This window comes from Medicago sativa, chromosome 5 (assembly GCF_051527215.1).
Source record: "Medicago sativa cultivar Bolivia chromosome 5, Bolivia_mono, whole genome shotgun sequence".
NCBI classification, from domain to species: Eukaryota; Viridiplantae; Streptophyta; class Magnoliopsida; order Fabales; family Fabaceae; genus Medicago; species Medicago sativa.
Genome location: NC_140753.1, coordinates 10873157 through 10892022, shown reverse-complemented (window position 1 = coordinate 10892022; position 18866 = coordinate 10873157). Strand labels below are relative to the sequence as shown.

Sequence of the window (18866 nt, the reverse complement as noted above, 5' to 3'; positions counted from 1 at the left end):
AGTTGGTGTTCTATCCACCTCTAATTCTCTATATCTCATGTGTAAGGTTGATATCCTTTTGCTTGATCAGTTATTAATTGATTTAAAATAATTTTATTGTTCTTGGTTTTGTCTGGAATTATGTCTGTGTGGTTGAAAAATGACTTTCTCATTGTTCTTTTAAGTTGCATATATACTATTCTTCTTGGTAATGCAATTTGGTAATGTAATTTTGAACAACTTTAGCTAATTGATATATTGCATATATGCCACCACATTAGCATGATAATGCAATTTGGTTAAAAATATGCAGCCATTAAAAGGAATTTCATTTCAATTGTCTTTGTTATTACCGTAAAAACTTCTTAATGGCTGAAGACTTTTAGAGTTGCTGGTTTTGTGTCTTTTTCTACCATGTCAAGAGTAATTTTTTCTCCATTTTTCCGGCGAGGTGCCCATTTCACCACATCTAACAAGTTAGGAAGTGGATCTAAAGGAAGATGATTTTGATACCCAAAGAGTCGAAATTGGCTAGGAAGAGTTAGAGAAATAGGACATGATAAACTTACGTCCACTCAACGCGCAGGTCTATATCTAGTTGTATACTTTATTTTCTTTTCTAACAACAAACAATAGCCGTTGTACCACACAAGTCAAACCACTGTTCCCTCATATCCTTCCTCATGGAAGAACCAGGGTGCCACGGGGACTGGATCCTTTCATGTGACTGGAGAGTACAGTGTAATCATAATCATTAAATAATAAATACAAGTGAGGAATTAAATATCAAAATGAAGAGAGATTGTGTACGTAATGGTTTAGATTTTAAACTGTCTGGAGAAAGTTTTCACAGGAGGGAATGCACTCCTAGTGCCAAGCATACATACAACAATGAAGAGTGGGAAGGCTGCCACAAAGTTACAACAATCAAACGTGACATATAATACTTAGTTTTAATTCATATGGACAGACAGTGTAAAGATATTTTACATTGTTAGTTAATTACAATCGTTTGATCAATAAAAACATTTGATTTTTTACCTTAGCCACTTCTAAAATTATACATGTATATGATTGGTTATGATGGACCGATAGTGTAAAACTTTTTAAACTAACATTGCATAGAAATTTTACTCATTATTCAATGTAATTTGGTCTTGTAAAAATTATTTATATGAAATAGTTTTAACATAAAGTGTGTTTAGATAATATTAACAAAAATTTAGATGTGAAATATTGATATAATTGTACAACCATATTTTTTTGGTCAACTTTTTAAAGTGAATAAGTGAAGAATCCGCAATTCAATTTCCAACCCCTGGAATATATGATGCCCCTATCAATTGAATTATGCTTATAGACATTTATCCCTCTCGCATGTGTTTATTTGAGTATGCGTCAATAGCAAAATAAAATAATTTTTTTATTATACTAAAATAAAAATTTAATATGTGTGTAAATATTGAAGTTTAATATAAATCAATTTAATTTAAATCAATTAATTTTATTTTATTTTACATAAATTTTACAAGACCAAATCACACAAATAATACGCTTAGTTTGAACAATCCAATACAATAAAATCGCATGACAATGATAATTACAACGACCAAACTTTAGCCTACTAAATAAAGTTAGCTGCAAAGACCACAATGTTCCACAATATATATACACACTCTTGTTAATTGATCAATATTAAATTTCTTCTCAAAACGAAAACAAACTCGTGCAATTGCCAACGTTCCTTGGTGGAATTCGGCGTCCTCCGTAATTTTTGTCTTAAAGGAACTACACAACAATGAAAGAAAAAGATACACAGTTCACATGACTAATTAGCATATATGATTTCGATTAGATGTTAACAAGTTTGTTGAAAGAGTAGATAACAAAGGACACCCTTGCGTTTTATGCGGGACAGTACGTGTTTGGAAAAGCTTATTTTTTCTAAAAAAATAAATAAATAAATAACTCTTTAAAAATTAAAAAAAAAAAAAAAAAAATCACACCAAAGGCTAAGAAAATTTCCTTATCAAACAAAATGAGTCAATCCAACAGAAATTTAGAACACCCACAAAATTTTGTTAGTACGATAATTAAAGTTATGCTGAAGCAAGTTGGCCTTTGTATCATTGCTTACTTCCATCCCCGCTTTTCAAGACCCAGAAAGAACCTTTTGAGACACATAACTCGCTCACAGCCTGAAAATTTGTTCAGAACAAGAAAAGCAAAACAAATATTAGCATGATAAGCAATATTTCTTGACACAAGGGAGAAAAATGATACAACTGATGAATGATTTTGAAACATTTATTTGTGCTTGCTGTGTTAAAATCATTTATCGGACATTTCACTTTATATGGCTTTGCAGGGCAACATTCATTTAATTTTACTTTAGCAATTGATCAATTCATGAAGCAACTGCTACTTTTGGTTGTTTTTATTTAATTTAGTTAAACCGTTTTGGATACTATTGGTTAGTTAATTTAGTTAAACCATTTTGGTTGTGCACCGTCATTTGTATCTATACTTTCCTAACATCATTTCCATGTTAGAGTACACAATCTTTCAATGTTAACGAATAAGCCATAAAGAAAAAAAATTCACACACCTAGTCACCACCAGCCAAAGCGAACTAGAGAAGCCGTTTACAAACACGTTATAGTACACATACATGGATAAAACTTGTTAGTTTTATACATGCCAGTGACTTATTTGTTAGATTTTTATAAGCGACGAAAAGCCTATAACGTTATAATCATGCTACTCAAGTACATAGTTTTATTTCTCCTGTTTTGGCTGCTGAAATATTAAATTCAACTTTATCAACAGCGCATACTAAAGAAATAATTGAGCAGATATTCAGCATAAAAGAATGTCATTATATGAGCTATTAGTCTAATGAGGAATTTGTAAAACAGAACATTCGATGGGAAGTCATATGTCCCTAGTGTAAAACCATTGAGACCACAAAATGTTAATATCCTATGACTTCAACAGTGTCAAGATGCCTTGATAAAAGAATCTTGTTAAACTAGAAGAAAGCTAACCTTGATATATTCATTGTTGGGGACATCCCTACCGAGTTTTCTCCTTGCAGCTTCAAGTATCTCAGCCTTCTTTAGCTTGCCATTGGGTCCACTTCCACGAAGCATATCAATTACAACATCTCTGCAAGTGTTGTGAACAAATGGAATGTGTTACTTTTCTGAAAACCATTTGAACTCTTGTAGAGATAGTTATTTTTATTTTCCTTCTGGAGAGAGAGAGAGAGAGAGAGAGAGAGAGAGAGAGAGAGAGAGAGAACCTGAATGGATCATTTTGTGCTGATTTTAACACATAACAACCATGGATATCACATGCAACTTCACCCAAGATAGCCTTCAGCTCGTCTTGTGGAACATCAAGACTATTAGCTGCATCGACAGACATTTTAGAACCTCCCTTTGGGAGCATAGTTTGGGCAAGTGCCAATCCACGCAATTCTTGGCATATCAATTGGAAGCTGCAGATATATAAATAAAAGCTACATGAGACAACAGCCAGCCAAACAAGAAAATAAAAAATATAGAACTTCTGCAAAGCCAAATTAAATTTAAAACAGCTAGTAGAGATTTTCCCCATATGTGATTGTCGTTACCCAGACCAAGAGTTATAAATTGGTTGGAAAATGCATATCCCTGAGATAAATTTCCAAGGATTGGCATTCCCACTCATCCCAATCTAACTAAACTAGACTCAATCCAAAAAAGCCCTATTCTGCCAATCTCTTCAGATCTCCCTCACATGACCACATGAAGTCCCTCGTTAAATTCTCTGATTCTCTCTCTCATGAGACAAACTCTTCACACCTCAAATTTCAACAGTGTCACAGTATGGGTTTTTGACAGGTCAGCCGAGCTTTCCACGTCAAACAACAATGATATTTGCTTGTTGGAAATTGAAGAAGCCCCACACAGGAGGGATTAAGAAAAGGGGTTTATGAGTGGTGGAGAGTTTGAGTCCATTGGTTCAAACTTTTGGATCATGGGCCTCCATACTATGAACGCAAATTATGCCACACTTGACACTCCAATTGGGCCTGTGCCATAGTGCAACCCATGGGCGCTGCAGCGCCAGTGAGAGAATCAAGGAAGAAAGAGGCTGCTACTCGACTACACAATACCGCCAGTGCAGTTCATGAGATATGATGGGCAAGATGGGAACTAAAATAATGAGATATGATAGGCAAGATGGGAACTAAAATAATAAATTTCTAGTATCGTGGGCCAAGCTTGTTTCAGCAAAAACAAAAGTAAAGGAATAACGGATGGGTTCAAGGATGTTAAACTCTCGAGTTAACTCTTGAACTCTTATAAGTTTATGATGTTAAGCCATGAAACGAGTCAACTCACATATAAACAATATTTTTAGTGAACTCTTATGAGTTCACAAAAACTTGATAAAATTGGTAAGCTATCGGTTTTACTAGTGGTTAACGAGTTTACGATTCTACATTAGTTTAGTATTAAAACATAAAATTTTGGTAAATATTAGCCAATATTTGATTTAATTATTTGTGTTTCAATAACTATTGGTTTTAGAAAGTAAATTTACGTTTGTAGTGTTGTTGTGAGGGACAACTACCATGCCTCCATATGAGTTTGTTGTTTTTCTAGCATTTCATTTGTTTTATTTCACCATTTCTTTTTGGTCTATCATAAATATTTATCTATTTAAAATTATTTTTGCTTTATTATAGAAATGAAATGTTAAATTATTATTATTTTAATGGTATTATATTATCTATGTATGTTATTTTAATATTAGGTAATCACTTGCAAGTTTAAAGAGGCTACACGAGTTTACCTAGACTCTCGAGTTTGACAACCTTGGATAGGTTCCCTCGAAAGCGGCACGATCTTTCAACAAGTTTAAAGAGGCTACACGAGTTTACCTAGACTCTCGAGTTTGACAACCTTGGATAGGTTCCCTCGAAAGCGGCACGATCTTTCAAAACACAAGAATTGGGGAAAGAGGAATAGCCTCATAGGTGTGCGCCCACCAAGCACCGCCAATTTTCATACCCATCGTTGTTCATCAGTCAACAAATACACATCCCACTAGACATATTGACCAATACAAAGCATAGCTATTGAAACATGAGAGAGTTGAAGTGCACTATGGACTAACCTACAAATGTTGGGCTTCCAAAAATAACTAAGGTGTATAAACTTTGTGTAAATAATGAGATTGCACACCTTGTATTTATAATGATTTTACAATAAATGCATTGAAAGCTTAATAAGTAAGCACTAGCCTAGGAAGTTGTATACTCTAGGAGTAATAACAGTCAATCTAGGAAGTTGTACAGTTAAAGGAATATCTAAAGATGCTTAATTTTATCATTTATAAATGGGAAAACATACCTGCAAACTTTGTGAGTTTGAAAAAGCTTCTTGAGGGCAATTGGCAGAGCATGACGAGTTTCACTTGACATGGTCATGCTCCTAGGAGGATCTTCACCCAAACTTGTTGCCCGTGGATCAGAATTTGTTGATGTAACAAAAGCATTGTTGACACCACTGTTTGTTATAGCACTTTTAAGTTTTCTTTTTCCTCCAAGAGTACCGATAATACTATTTACCTCATTTTCCAAGATCTTAAAAATTTCTTCTTGACTTTTAACAACAATTGGAAATTCTTTTATGAAGGACTCATCAGGAAGCTCTTTGAACTTCCAATAATTTTCTTTGGATTTTAGATCAAACTTTTCCAAAGCAAATTGCATCACAAAGTGTTTCATGCGATTACCAAGTTCACCGCCGCCGAGCCTTCTCAGCTCATCAGACCTAACTGTTAAACTCTTGTGAAACCTTACAAGGATATAATTTCTTGCCAGACTTTCTATACCGCCCGTAGGATACAGCAAGCTACTTTTTGGAACCCAATAACCCCGCAGCAATTGTGCTTGCTTCTGCAGAACACTCAGCAGTTCGTCATCAGAGCATTCAGGAGCAAAGTGCTTGATAGCACTAAAACGGTGAAGTGGAGGGCCCTATCATAAAGTGTTCTGTTATTAGATACATTAAAAAAAAATACAAAATAGATGGAATGTTACTCTATTCGATCTTGAGGGTATTACAAAATGAATTTAGTTCATATATATATATATATATATATATATATATATATATATATATATATATATATATATATATATATATATATATATATATATATATATTGTAGTGTGAAGAGTCTTTACACTGTCAATCAATCATAACTGTTAGATCATAAAAAATGTTTGACTTTTATCATAACCACTCTTAAAGTCACACACATAAAAAATGTATGAAAATTAAACTTGTAAAAGATACCAAAATAAGAACTCTCCCTCCCTCTTGATATTTCAATTATACTTGGAAAGAGGCAAGAAAACCAAAAAAAAAAAACTTAAATAATTAATTTAAAAGGAAAACCATTACCAACAGAATCATATTCTAAAACATAAATTGTTAAAAAATAAAAAAATATCAATGACATGTTGCCCATAAACCTAGTATCAGCTTTACAAAATGCAAATGCCTTTTGAACAGAAAGGAGAAACTTCAGTTCTTGATATCTTGTGAACGGAGAACATTGGCACATGTTAAGATATTTGCTGAGAAATGTGTCTAAGCTAAACAGTTAAAACACACACACAAGGCATAGTTGAATCAGGGATGGAATATATGCCAAGTGAAAAGAAAGAAAAAAATAGATGCAATCAACAATAGACAAGCATAAAAAGCAAGATGCAGAGTGTTGGCTATAAATATCCTCTCGCAATAACAACAAGAAATCAAGGTCAAACTAATGATGCTACAAACCTCAATCAGCAATGTCTGAAGACGTTTTTCCACCGGCAATGATAGAAGATACCTGAACAAAATCAATATGGCATTGTAAGAAAAATAAAACATATAATTGACGAGACAAAACCAAGGAGAGGAATACAACAAAAAGAGGAGAGAGAGAGAGAGAGAGAGAGAGAGAGAGAGAGAGTGTGTGTGTGTGTGTGTGGTACAACAGAGAGTGGGCAAATTTTTAATTAGAAATAAGGGCAAAAAATAAAGACGACCGCTTCTATTAAAGGAAGACATTACCTTTTAGAAGGACCTTTAGCTAACGTGTTGCTGCTCACTCCAGGACATAGTGTAGCAATGTAGTCATACCTTGAACCATTCAAATATTGACAAGAATAATAAATTTACACATTCATACAGAAGAGTACAAAAGAATATAAGGGCATATTCTTACGTGCTCATTTCAAAGTTTATGGGAGAACTTTCGTGTGTAACCATTTGCTGAAAATATCTAGATGAGATATCACTCTTGCAACCATGGTACTCGAGAGGAACCCAGCACTGCACAAGATAAAGAAAAAGACCAATTAAAAAGGGAGGGAAAATAAAAAGTAAAAACAGGAGAGCTCCCTCTTACTTTCTTAAAATATTTCCAATTTCATTTTATGAAATTTATGTTCATTTTAATTTGCTAACAAGGAGATGGAAGACTCGTGTTGCGAGAAGATGGAAGACATGTTAGGAAGAATGCACGTTTAGAAACACTGAAACCAATGTTTTGGCATTTTCATAGTTTCTTAAAATGCTAAATCTGTTTTCAAAATTTGTAATAGAAAATGGTTTCATATTCTCTCATGATTATTAGTTGAAGTGAAAATGACAACAGAATATACAAGAGTAAACTGCCATATGCATATTGGTATAACAAGACTACTAGTAGACATAGTTATATCCAGTTCACAAATCATAATGCATACCATGATCATTTAAAAATACAGCATAACCCCATTATGACCAAAAACTGCTATATTTAAATTAGATTATTGTTTTAACAACTGTTACACCTGATTACTGTCGCTCTTTTGCTCAATTGAAGGCGCACCATCACTCTTTTGCTCCATTGACGGCGTTGTCTGGTTATTCTGCAACAAAGAAACAAAATCAATTAGCTAAATGGATGCCCATGTGTTGACAAATTGCAGATCGACGACGGCAACAACAAAAACAACAACAACATCAACAACAAATGCCTTTTCCCACTAGGTTGGGTCGGCTCCGAAAATCAATCGATGGCATAATATCACGGCACACATTAGGTTTGAAGAAAACAACAACTTGAATAGTAAGAAAGAAAATAATACAAAATTAAACTGAGGAAGAGTTTGGTGGTCGTAAACTATCCCTATGATGAGATAACAAAACATGTAATTAGAGATGGCACAGATGGAAAAAAGATACTAATGACTGAATAATTAAATTGAAAATATGAACAGAAAAGGCAATGTTCCTACAAGCATGCAACAGCAATTGAACATTTTTGGCTTCTCATATTCTTATGAGGGGGGAGTACAATCACCCAGCATGTGAATATAAGGGGTTTGTTAAACTACATTTCACAACTTGTATTTGAATCTCTATGAAGAATCATACACGTTGGACGAGTCGAACACAACATTTAACCAAATTAAGGAAGATTTAGAGGACAACAGTTTGCATATCAACATGATTGATGATAGATGGTGTCATTTGATCCATGATAGTGGGTGGGTAAGACTTAGTTATTGTTGTTGTAAAAGGTGTGTAGAAAAATATTTCAAGATTATCAAGACATTAGTGCTATCCGGCAAAAATTACAACTGCAGCTCATTCATCCAAAAAAAAAAAATGAATGGTTTCTATAATTCTATACATATTACTTAATATGTAATAGCGATATATATTTCGCAATATTTACGGCTAAGTCCCTTATATAGTTCAGTGAACTAGCCAAGGGTCAAAGTACCACAGCAATCGAGAATCAAAGGTCGGACATGTATTTGGATATTTCCCTTCAACTTAACAAAATAAATTGCATTCTTTATTTGATATACACGAATAGTTGAAGGGAACGTCTTAGTAGAGTCTTTCAGTGGCATGTTTCGGTCCTCTTTCCCATTACTTAGAAAAAGTGAGCCACCGGTTCAGGTACAAGATACTATCATTACCGCCTGGACAATTAGACATCCAACCCGTTATCGCAACGACCCAATTGCAAGAGCGGAGCTCTACCAACTGAGCTATATCCTGTGCAGTCTTTTCTACTTAGCTGTAAGTAACTAACACAATACCTGCTTATTTGACGTAGCAACATTTTTCTTTTCTGAGCCCCCAGAATCGAGATAATGTCGTGATGGCCGGAGCTGCACAACTGCATGAATTGGATGAAGGTGCAACTGCAACCAAGACAGAGACAGTCAAATTTACAAATTTCTCAAAAATAAAAATCAACAAGTATCACCATGATGCAATTCATATATCTTGCATGTTAATAGAAGAAATAAGAAGACATAAATCATAAAATAAAATTGAAGATAATAATAGTGGGTTAGAACTCTGAAATATTCTATACAAGCAACTTGAGTATAACAATGATAAAATCCATGAAACCTTCAAGTTATCAGAATTCAGAAGAGAAAAGAAGACACAAGACATAAATGAATCACAAAGTTGAAGATAAGAGAAATATGATGGGTCACAATTCTGAAGTATTTTAAATGCTACATGTAATTATATATAAATAATGAGTGGATAAGCAAGAGTAAGTCAAGCTAGCTGGGTTGTTCGTGCGAAAATCCAACACATATAACCTGTTAAGAATCTTTACAAGATCAGGTTCTATCTTTTATTTTCTAAGGTGACATTCCATTGTTTTCTTTCAACTTTTTATATTACTAGTTTAGAGACCCGGCGTTGCCCGGGTTAGATATTAAATAAGTTTCATAAGTTTGTGTGCACGAATACACGTGTAAGTATATTAGATTGACTTTATTTAAATTTACAATTATAATAATATCTTAAAAATAAATATAAATGATGAGATGAATGACCAATGCAAGAATAAAAAGTGTAACAAAAACAATAATGAATTAGTCCAAGTGGTAAGAGTTTTGGGTCCCTTTAAACATGTGGTCATGAGTTTGTTTCGTGACCCATGCGTATGAGAGAAAAAAAATCGATTGAAAGGGAAGAAAGTAGCTGAAATATATATATACATATATCAAAGTATATGTATGAGAAATAATAAAATTGGTGTTTGGCAAACCTGAAGAAGGAAAAATGTTAGATGAAAAGAAGGTTTGGGGTTTCTGCTTGTGCTCAAAATATGTAAATATGTGATTAACGAAAATTTATTTATTTATAGTTAATATTTGCATTAGAATATGCTGCTAAAAGATAACATAATAACTAATCGAACCCTTTTTTATCAAAAATAAAAACGAATCGAACCTTTTTTTTCCTCAAACATAAAAACTAATTGAATGATACGGTGCTAAAAGATTAGTAATAACTAATTGAAGCTTCTTTTCCTAAAAACAAATAAACAAATTGGAGTCTTTTAATCATAAAATGAGATCATATATGTAAACTTTGTTGAAAGTGTTATGTGTAGTTTGTTGAAATATTTCTGCTACATAAAATATTAGAAATTCAATAAAAATTTAAAGAAAATATTGAGTGGATAAGATCAAAATGTTGTTGAGATATTTATGTTAAATAAAATATTGGTTTTTAAAAATAGAAAAAATAATAAAAAACCTTACTTTATATATATATATATATATATATATATATATATATATATATATATATATATATATATATATATATATATACACTATTGATGTTTTGAGGAGTTGTACGATGTAGGAAAAGTACCCAAGAATGCTCACTCTCCTCATAAACCTAAAGTGCTCCTTTAGGCACAGAGCGCTCCTTCGATTCAAATCTAGATACTCTTAATTGATAATTGTATATCAATCATCAAAAGCCTCTGAACTTTAACACTGAAGGCCTATTAACAGGCCCAATAAAGCTAAACAACCTAATACATATTCCTGATCTAAAGCTTGAAAAAGATAATCCAATTTATACCAAAATATCTAAATACCAGAGTAACAATACAATAATCCCAAATCAAAAACCTAAAGTGAAATTAAAAATCCTAGACAAACTACATCTCTGGAGGAAGTTGATTTCAAGGCATGATTGTATTTAAATCTTCCTCAGAAGACATTGCAGAATAGAATGAGATACAAGTACCTTATCTCCCATAAGAAGCCCAACAGCACAGCCATTTGCAGGAGGCGGCTTCCACGTAGTTGACAGAGTCTGGGGAGAATTAAAAATATGATAGCAAATTCGTAAGTTACAGTATATAATACCTTTCTGAGACAACTTCACAAACAAAGCACACAATTATATTCAACTTTGACATATATATCAAAAGTATTTCCAGCAATTCGATGAACGAAGAAAAGGGTTATATTTAGAAAATATAATGAAAAATTAGAAACAAAGAAAGAATACAGCAACAGTGCAAATGTGCAACCAATCATTACCCCTCTAGATGGTAGTAAGTATCAACGACATGAATCAAAGTTCAAACAATGCATGGTGGTCTGTAAAATTAGCACAGTTGTATCATTGATTCAAGGTCATAAAGATTTGACAGAATTTCATGTGCATATGTTGATTGCGGTGCATTAGTAATCTGTCGTGGAAGCTTTTCACATTTTTAAAAGCAGGCATATATTCTGCTAGTGAGTGAAGCAAGCATTCCACAAGACCTAAAATTTCATTGTAAATCCAATCAAACTCACGATACACATCAAATTCTACAACTGAACCGCAACAACAAAATATAGGTAAAGAATACATCATAAACCTATGCTCAGAAGCAGAAAGTAAACGATGACACACTACACTAACATAAGTGTCAACTTGTTAAAAATTTAAGTGCATCGATTATTTTAAATAATTTATACCAATTCTGATCTTGGATACCTCCTTTTAATTATTAAATATTCTATTATAAACCATTGTGTGGGATCAATCATGGAGCTAGATATGGTGGAATTCGATCTAAGGTGAAAGTGACAAGTAGAGTTGCCCATGAGAGAGTCCTCCTAGAGAAACAAAGATTTTTCCTAAAAAATGACTGTTTGCTTGTTTATTCCAATACCAAACTACCTTTTCAAAGGCTACAAATAATGAAGATATCTTAATCAAACTTTCACAGATAAGGATTATGTTATGCATGTTAAGTTAAAAGAGATAGAGTCATCCTAATCAGCAAATCCTAATTAATATAAATTTAAAAAAGATAAAATAATCATAATCAGTAATTCAAGATTTCAGCTGTCTTCTTCTTTATCAGGTGCTACATCCTATATTTTATCATATTATCACCAAAGCTAGCAAATGTAACCAGCCCTAACCTATTTCAAGGATGCATATATCATCATGGAGCATTGATATATTCTACTGAGTGTACAGCTATTGATTCTAAATAATCGAGTAATCAACAAGATGCTTGCAATCCCTCTCATCAAAATACAAAAAAGAAATACACAGCTATTACTAATTTCAGTTCCAATAAAACATGGAGCCTTCTTTGTCAAATATTTAACAATTAATATGTTAATTATTTACTTATTAAAACATACAACACATCTTGGTGGCAATGGGTGCGGTAACTTTTATAGCATCATTCAATCAAAGATTGTAATAAGATATAATGAAAATACCTGCTTTGTATATTTCAATTTATCGGCAGTGGCTTTTTCAACATTATATGACTCCAAATCAATAGATAAATCAACCTCTACTTCTGAAGTCCCAGGTTTCAACCTAACCTACAGAATCAAAACGCACAATAGTTAGTCAATAGAATCACAAGTAATTTCCTAAAAGAAAGAAAAAAACAATAAACCCACCTCTTCACATTGTTCATCAAGATCATAAGGCCGCCAAGATGGTCTCAAAGGATATTGCATGACATACAACTAAAAAAACCAAAAAAACAAAAATTAGACTACCACAGTAAAATGTAGAATCCATTATCCAACACTAGCGCATCACTGACACTTCTGGTCAAAGGTGTGTCCGGCATCCAACACACTCATCTGATTACATTCAAGAATGTCATTTTCTCAAATTACTACCAGTATCGACGTTTCAGTGTCTGTGTCCGGTGGCCAACACACGTATGATTCCATTCAATAATGCTATTTTCTCAAACACTAACAGTATCAATGTGTCCTTGTCTGTGTCCAGTGTCCAACACATGTCTGATTGCATTCAGTAATGTCATTTTCTCAAATTACTACATCAAGGTATCAGCGTAAGTGTCCCGTGTCCAACACACATCTGATTACATTCAATAATGTCATTTTCTCAAATTACTACCACTATCGACGTTCAATGTCCGTGTTGACACATGTATGATTACATTCAATAATGTCATTTTCTCAAATTACTACCAGTATCTGACACACACATCTGATTGCTTACAATAATTTCATTTTCTCAGATTACTACAGGCATCAGTGTTTGTGTCAGTGGTTTATAAACACTCAAGAGCAAAGCAGTAACAAACCTTAGTGTCATTATCAATAGAAGGCGAAAAATACACATCAATTTCACGAACAACTGTATCCTCTTGATTATCTTCATCCATAGGATTAACTTCTCTTGAATCATCAACCGCCTCAGTCATTTCCACGTCAACATTTCTCGAAACATCTTTACCTTCAATCTTTGATTCAGCGTCAATTTTAACCGCGGCATTAGGTTCAGGCTTCACCGGAGTTGGCGCAGTTAAATCAATTTCCTGTGGTTCGGTTTTGGCAGAAGCAAGTGGTGGTGGTTCGGATTTGGGAACGAGTGATGGTTCTTCCTTTTTAGGTTTGAATTTTGATGATTTTGGTGCGAACCGCGAGACTCGAGGTTTTACCGGTGCATCTAGGTCGTCGAAATCCATAACGAACTTTTGTGTGATAGTGTTTGTTTTATGTTTCACTGAAATGAAAAAAAGCGTGAGTGTTCAGAGAGAATATGGCGGTAAAATGAGTGAAAGAAGTTTGAAGAGAAAGAAAATGCGTACCTGATTGTGAGGGTGATGATGACGGTGTTGACGGAAGTGAGAAAGGAAGGGTTTACGGGTAGAAGAGAATTTTGCAGACCCTAATACCGCGAGAAAGACGGAATAACTGATTGTTGAACTTGGGCTTTAAGCTCGGAATCGGATTCTCTAGCTAACACGCCAAAGCCAGGGTGAACTTTCACCTGTTCGTGTCCGTCAGATCAGTCTCACGCTTCAAAATCTGACACATGTCCAATTTAAATAAAGGGTTTGCTAGGATACACCCACTGGTTTTTATTAAGGTGTGTTTTAGCAAAGATATAACTAAAAAGTTGTTAAATACACCTTAAGATGAATGGTGCTAAAACACTCCTTTTAAAAAATAAATGGATGTACGTTAGCAAATCTTATAGACATTTGTTATATGCTAAAATATGTTTTTGGTCCCTGCAAATATAGCCAATTTGGGTTTTGGTCCCTGTAAAAAAAAAATTTAAAATCAGTCCTTGCAAAATTTTTTGTTTTTTAAAATGGTCCCTGGGCCCACTTTTTTGCTGATTTGTCACATTTTTACTTATGTGTCAGTTGCTGACTGTGCAAAAACGTACATATGGCACACAGATGGCAATTGCCTTATTTTAAATATTTAAAAATCATTTTAATTAAAATTAAATTTGGTTTTCAAAATTAAAAAAAGGTTTAATTAAATTAAAAATTAAAGAATCAGCATCTTTCTCTTCCTCTCTTCTTCTTCTCCAACCCTTTTCTTCTTCTTCTTCCACGACAACATGTTTCAACATCTTCACCATTTTTTCCTTCATCCTCATCCATCCACTTATACTCACACCATTTCTCCATTTCTTCATGTGTCACCTTCCATTAACATAAAAACAGCAACAACACACTTCTTGCAACTTACAAACAAACAACAACACTAAGATAAACACCAAAATTTTCCCTGTTGATCGAATGAGAAAAATAAGATGTAGAAGATTGGCAGATGAATGAAGAAGATTGAGGATGGATTGAAGATGTAGATCGAAGAAGAGGAAGAAAGGGGAAAAATATAAAACCCTAAAATTTTCCCCCTTTTTAGATTTTGGGTTTGGGATGAACTTGGCAGTCAGATTCAGACTATCGAATCTCCGGTTCGGGTTCAGGACGGAACAAGGTGGTTGCGGTTTCTACAAGGAGAAACATAGCTGGAACTGATCAGAAACCGAATTACTTTCCGGCGAAGCTTTACCAGACAGCGGCGACTACAGCAGAGACTGCGGAGGAAGGTGGAGGAGTGTTGGAGTATGAATTAAACGTGGATGCTAAGCTGGATTATCTTGTGTGGCTGCATTTCGCAGAGATCGAAGATTGAGTGAGGAAAGCAGGGGAGAGGGTGTTTGATGTGTTCATCAATGGTGATAATTTGACTAGAGTAGATATTTACAAACAAGTTGGGGGTTTAGCTGCGTTTACTTGGCATCATACAGTGAAGAACTTGAGTAGCAGTTCGTTGAGTGTGAAGCTTGTTGGGGTTGTTGGTGCACCCATAATTTGTGGGATTGAGAATTATGCTTTGGTTCCTGGTGCACCAATTCTTCAATTATATATATATATATATATATATATATATATATATATATATTGTTTTAATTTTATTAAGTAAAAATGTTTTTTGTTTTTTAAAAATTGAAATTAATTGATTAAATGTTTAAACTAGTATGGACACCCGTGCCAAGCACGGGCTAGAATTTCGTCATATTTGAGGGATAAAATATCGTGATATTAAGTGTCGGTTAAAGCCAGTGTTGAATTAAAAAGTAGAGGTTGAACAACAAATAAATGAAAAAACTAATTCAGATTTTGGATTAAGATGTGGTATCATTACCACTTTTGTGGTTGCTCTTTATGCAATGAGTTGATTCACATTAGTGCTGACTCCCCTAGAAGACCCAACAGTGATATCGTATCCTGATTCATAATTGTGGGGGAGAGGGAGTGGTTTTTGGTGGTGGATCACGGTCACAGAGAGTCTTATATTTAATAGAGAGATGTTAATGTGTCAAGTATGAGTTAAAATTCGACATTAGATGCAAGGGTAGTTGCTGAGCAACATATAAAGGAGATTATCCATATACTTGATGCCTAAGGACTTTGTGTAAAGATGTGATGTCAATCTCACTTTTGTGGTTGCTCTTAGCATAATATGATGATACAACCCAATATAGGTTCTCACGGAAGTTGCAACATTATAATGATTCGTTTTGTCAGTTCTTGGGTGTCATTTATTTAATTTTTTATCTTAAATGTTAGTTATTAATTGTCATTCGCTTTCATATTTTTTTATATTCAACCTCTATTATTTCAAATTCTTTCGCTTTTAGTCTTTTGTGGGATTTGACAATGGAAAAATACAAAAATGTTATGCTGAGTTGAAAAAATATATGCATATTATACATTTTAAATTGATGTGATATTTTTTGATTTAGCCTATTTTTTTGGTAACATAATTATCCGGTAATTTCTAACTCTTTCAACAAATTCATAAAATTTCCAACAACTCAATCTATTTGATATACTCTCACGGATAAAACACATTTTCCTTAGTTTTTCCTCTTATCATTCTCTCATGTTCAAATTCATTTTTTTCAGCTCTTTTCTTTTTCTATTTTACTTTCTATATTCTAATGAAATAAAGGAACAAAAGACATCTCCCTATTAAACAACCACCAACCTGCATATTTTACCATGTGGTATCTCTGATCTTTTTTGGCTATATCACTATATCATAGATACAGAGAGTCTCAGACTTGGAGGAGAGAGGCTAATGTGTCATGTATGAGTTAAATTTCTACTTTGGATGCAAGAGTATATATTGAGCAACATATAAGTGAGATGACTAATATACCTATTGTCTTAAAGTATTTGATGAGAATGTGGTGTAAATCTCATTTATGAAGTTTCTTTTAGTCAAATATGATGATCCAAGTCATTGTAAGCTTCCTCGGAACTCCGAACGTTATGATAAATTATTTTGTTAATTTTTGGATGTCATTTGCTCAACTTTTTATAGAGGAAAGATTTTTGAAGAACCATTTTTTGGGACAACTTACGTTACAACAAAAAATACAAAGAAATATAGACATTGATATTAAAATCAAAATAATAGAGAGAGAAAAAAAGAGTAAAAACACAATGTGAGTATAAGAGAAGATGTTGTGTCAATCTCACCTTTATGATTGCTCTTAGCCTAATATGACGATCAAACTAAGTGTAGGTTCCCCCCATAATCACAACATTATGATGAACTTTTTTTTGAGTAAATTACGATAAACTACTTTGTTATTGTTAGGATGTTATTTGTTTATTTTTTTATCTTAAAATTTAATTTTTGATGTCGTTCGCTTTCATTTTTTTTTATTCAACCTCTCTTAATTTAAACTCTTTCACATTTGGACTTTGATGGAATGTGATAGAAAAAAATACACGTCGAGTTGACAAATTATATGTTTGTTACATACTTTAAAATGATTTGACGCTTTTTTGATTAAGTCTATTTTTGTTGTAAAAATACCAAAAATCTTCATATTATTCAACAAACCCATGAAATTAGCAGCAACTGAATCTATTATGTATACTCGCACAAAAAAAAAATACATTGCATGTTTTTTTTCCTTATCGTTTCTTTCATATTTAAATTCATTTTTCATATTTCTTTTTTCTTTCTAATTTCCTTTCTCTCTTCTTATGAAACAAAGGAACATAAATTTCTCTCTTGAAACTACTTTCAACCTACCTTTTTGAACATGTCGTTACTATGTTTGACATTATTTGACTATGTCACATGATTACTGATGTGAATAGTCACACACTTGATTAAGAGATGTTAATGTGTCATGTGTGAATTAACATTCTACATTGAAAGGAAAAATAGATTTTAAACAACATAAAAGTGAGATGGATCATATACCTAATGTCTTACGATTTTGTGTGAAGAAATGGTGTCATTTTCACCTGTATAGTTGCTATTGACATAATATGATGCTCTAATTTAGTGTAGGCTCATCTTAAAGTCACGATATTATTCCAACATTGTGATAAACTGTTTGAGGATTGCTAGAAACACATTTTAACATACATTTTTCAACACATTCTCTTTGATTTGATAAAATTCACATGAATCCCACCAAATCATGTGGGTCCCATATAAATTTTGTGAGTCCCATGCGAATTTTAACCAATCAAAGAGAGTATGTGTTAAAATGTGTGTTCCTAACATTTCTCGTATTGTTTTGTTAGTTTTTGGATGTCGTTTGTTAATTTTTTTATCTTAAATTTTAGCTATTGGATGTCATTCACATTCATGCTATGTTTTTTATTCAACCTCTATTGTTTCAAATTTCCTACAGTTTTGACCTTTGGTGGTATTAGACAATGGAAAACTATATATGTAATATGTTGAGTTGATAAAATACATGCATATTAAACAAATATTTACACAAAAATCCGCAACTCCTTCAACAAATTGGAAAGATTATTAACAATTCACTTTATTCCTTATAATCTCATAGACAAATTGCGCACACTCCGTTTTTTTTCCTTATCATTCCTCTCATGTTAAAATTCAATTTTTACCTTTTTTCCCTATCGAATTTATGTTCTTTCTGTTGAAAGAAATGAACAAAAACCTCCCTCCATTAAATCACCATTATCCCACCTTTTTACCATGTTATGCCTTCTCGGGTCTAATTTGGTAATTTGACTATGTTATCAAATAACATATGTAGAGAGTCTCACACTTAAGAGAAATATGTTAACATGTCGTGTGTGAGTTAGAGTTCCATATTAGATCATATACCTAATTTCTTTAAGACTTGGATGAAAATGTGATGCCAAACTTATTTGTGTGGCTGCTTTTAACATAACGTGATTATCCAACCCATTTT

At 33.0% G+C, this 18866-nt stretch overlaps 1 protein-coding gene across 1 annotated transcript; it reads right to left on the bottom strand.

Annotated features, from left to right (window-relative positions):
• Positions 1–1804: 1804 nt before the first annotated feature.
• Positions 1805–14046, bottom strand: LOC146919949 (SIN-like family protein). Its single transcript, XM_085713329.1, has 14 exons — positions 13948–14046; positions 13441–13862; positions 12779–12847; positions 12590–12697; positions 11103–11171; positions 9131–9235; positions 7868–7945; positions 7258–7364; positions 7104–7172; positions 6828–6879; positions 5385–6013; positions 3284–3481; positions 3027–3147; positions 1805–2177 (listed from the first exon to the last, which is right to left on the bottom strand). The coding sequence occupies exons 2-14, from the start codon at positions 13822–13824 to the stop codon at positions 2106–2108; spliced, it is 2061 nt and encodes a 686-aa protein (XP_085569455.1). The 5' UTR covers positions 13825–13862; positions 13948–14046; the 3' UTR covers positions 1805–2105.
• Between the last annotated feature and the right edge of the window lie 4820 nt (positions 14047–18866).

Coding starts and splice junctions, on each gene's coding strand:
- LOC146919949 (XM_085713329.1), bottom strand. CDS start 13,824: ATGGATTTCGACGACCTAGATGCACCGGTAAAACCTCGAGTCTCGCGG. Junction 12,848..13,440: donor CTATTGATAATGACACTAAG/GTTTGTTACTGC, acceptor TGGTTTTTTTAG/TTGTATGTCATGCAATATCC. Junction 3,148..3,283: donor GCACAAAATGATCCATTCAG/GTTCTCTCTCTC, acceptor CAACACTTGCAG/AGATGTTGTAATTGATATGC.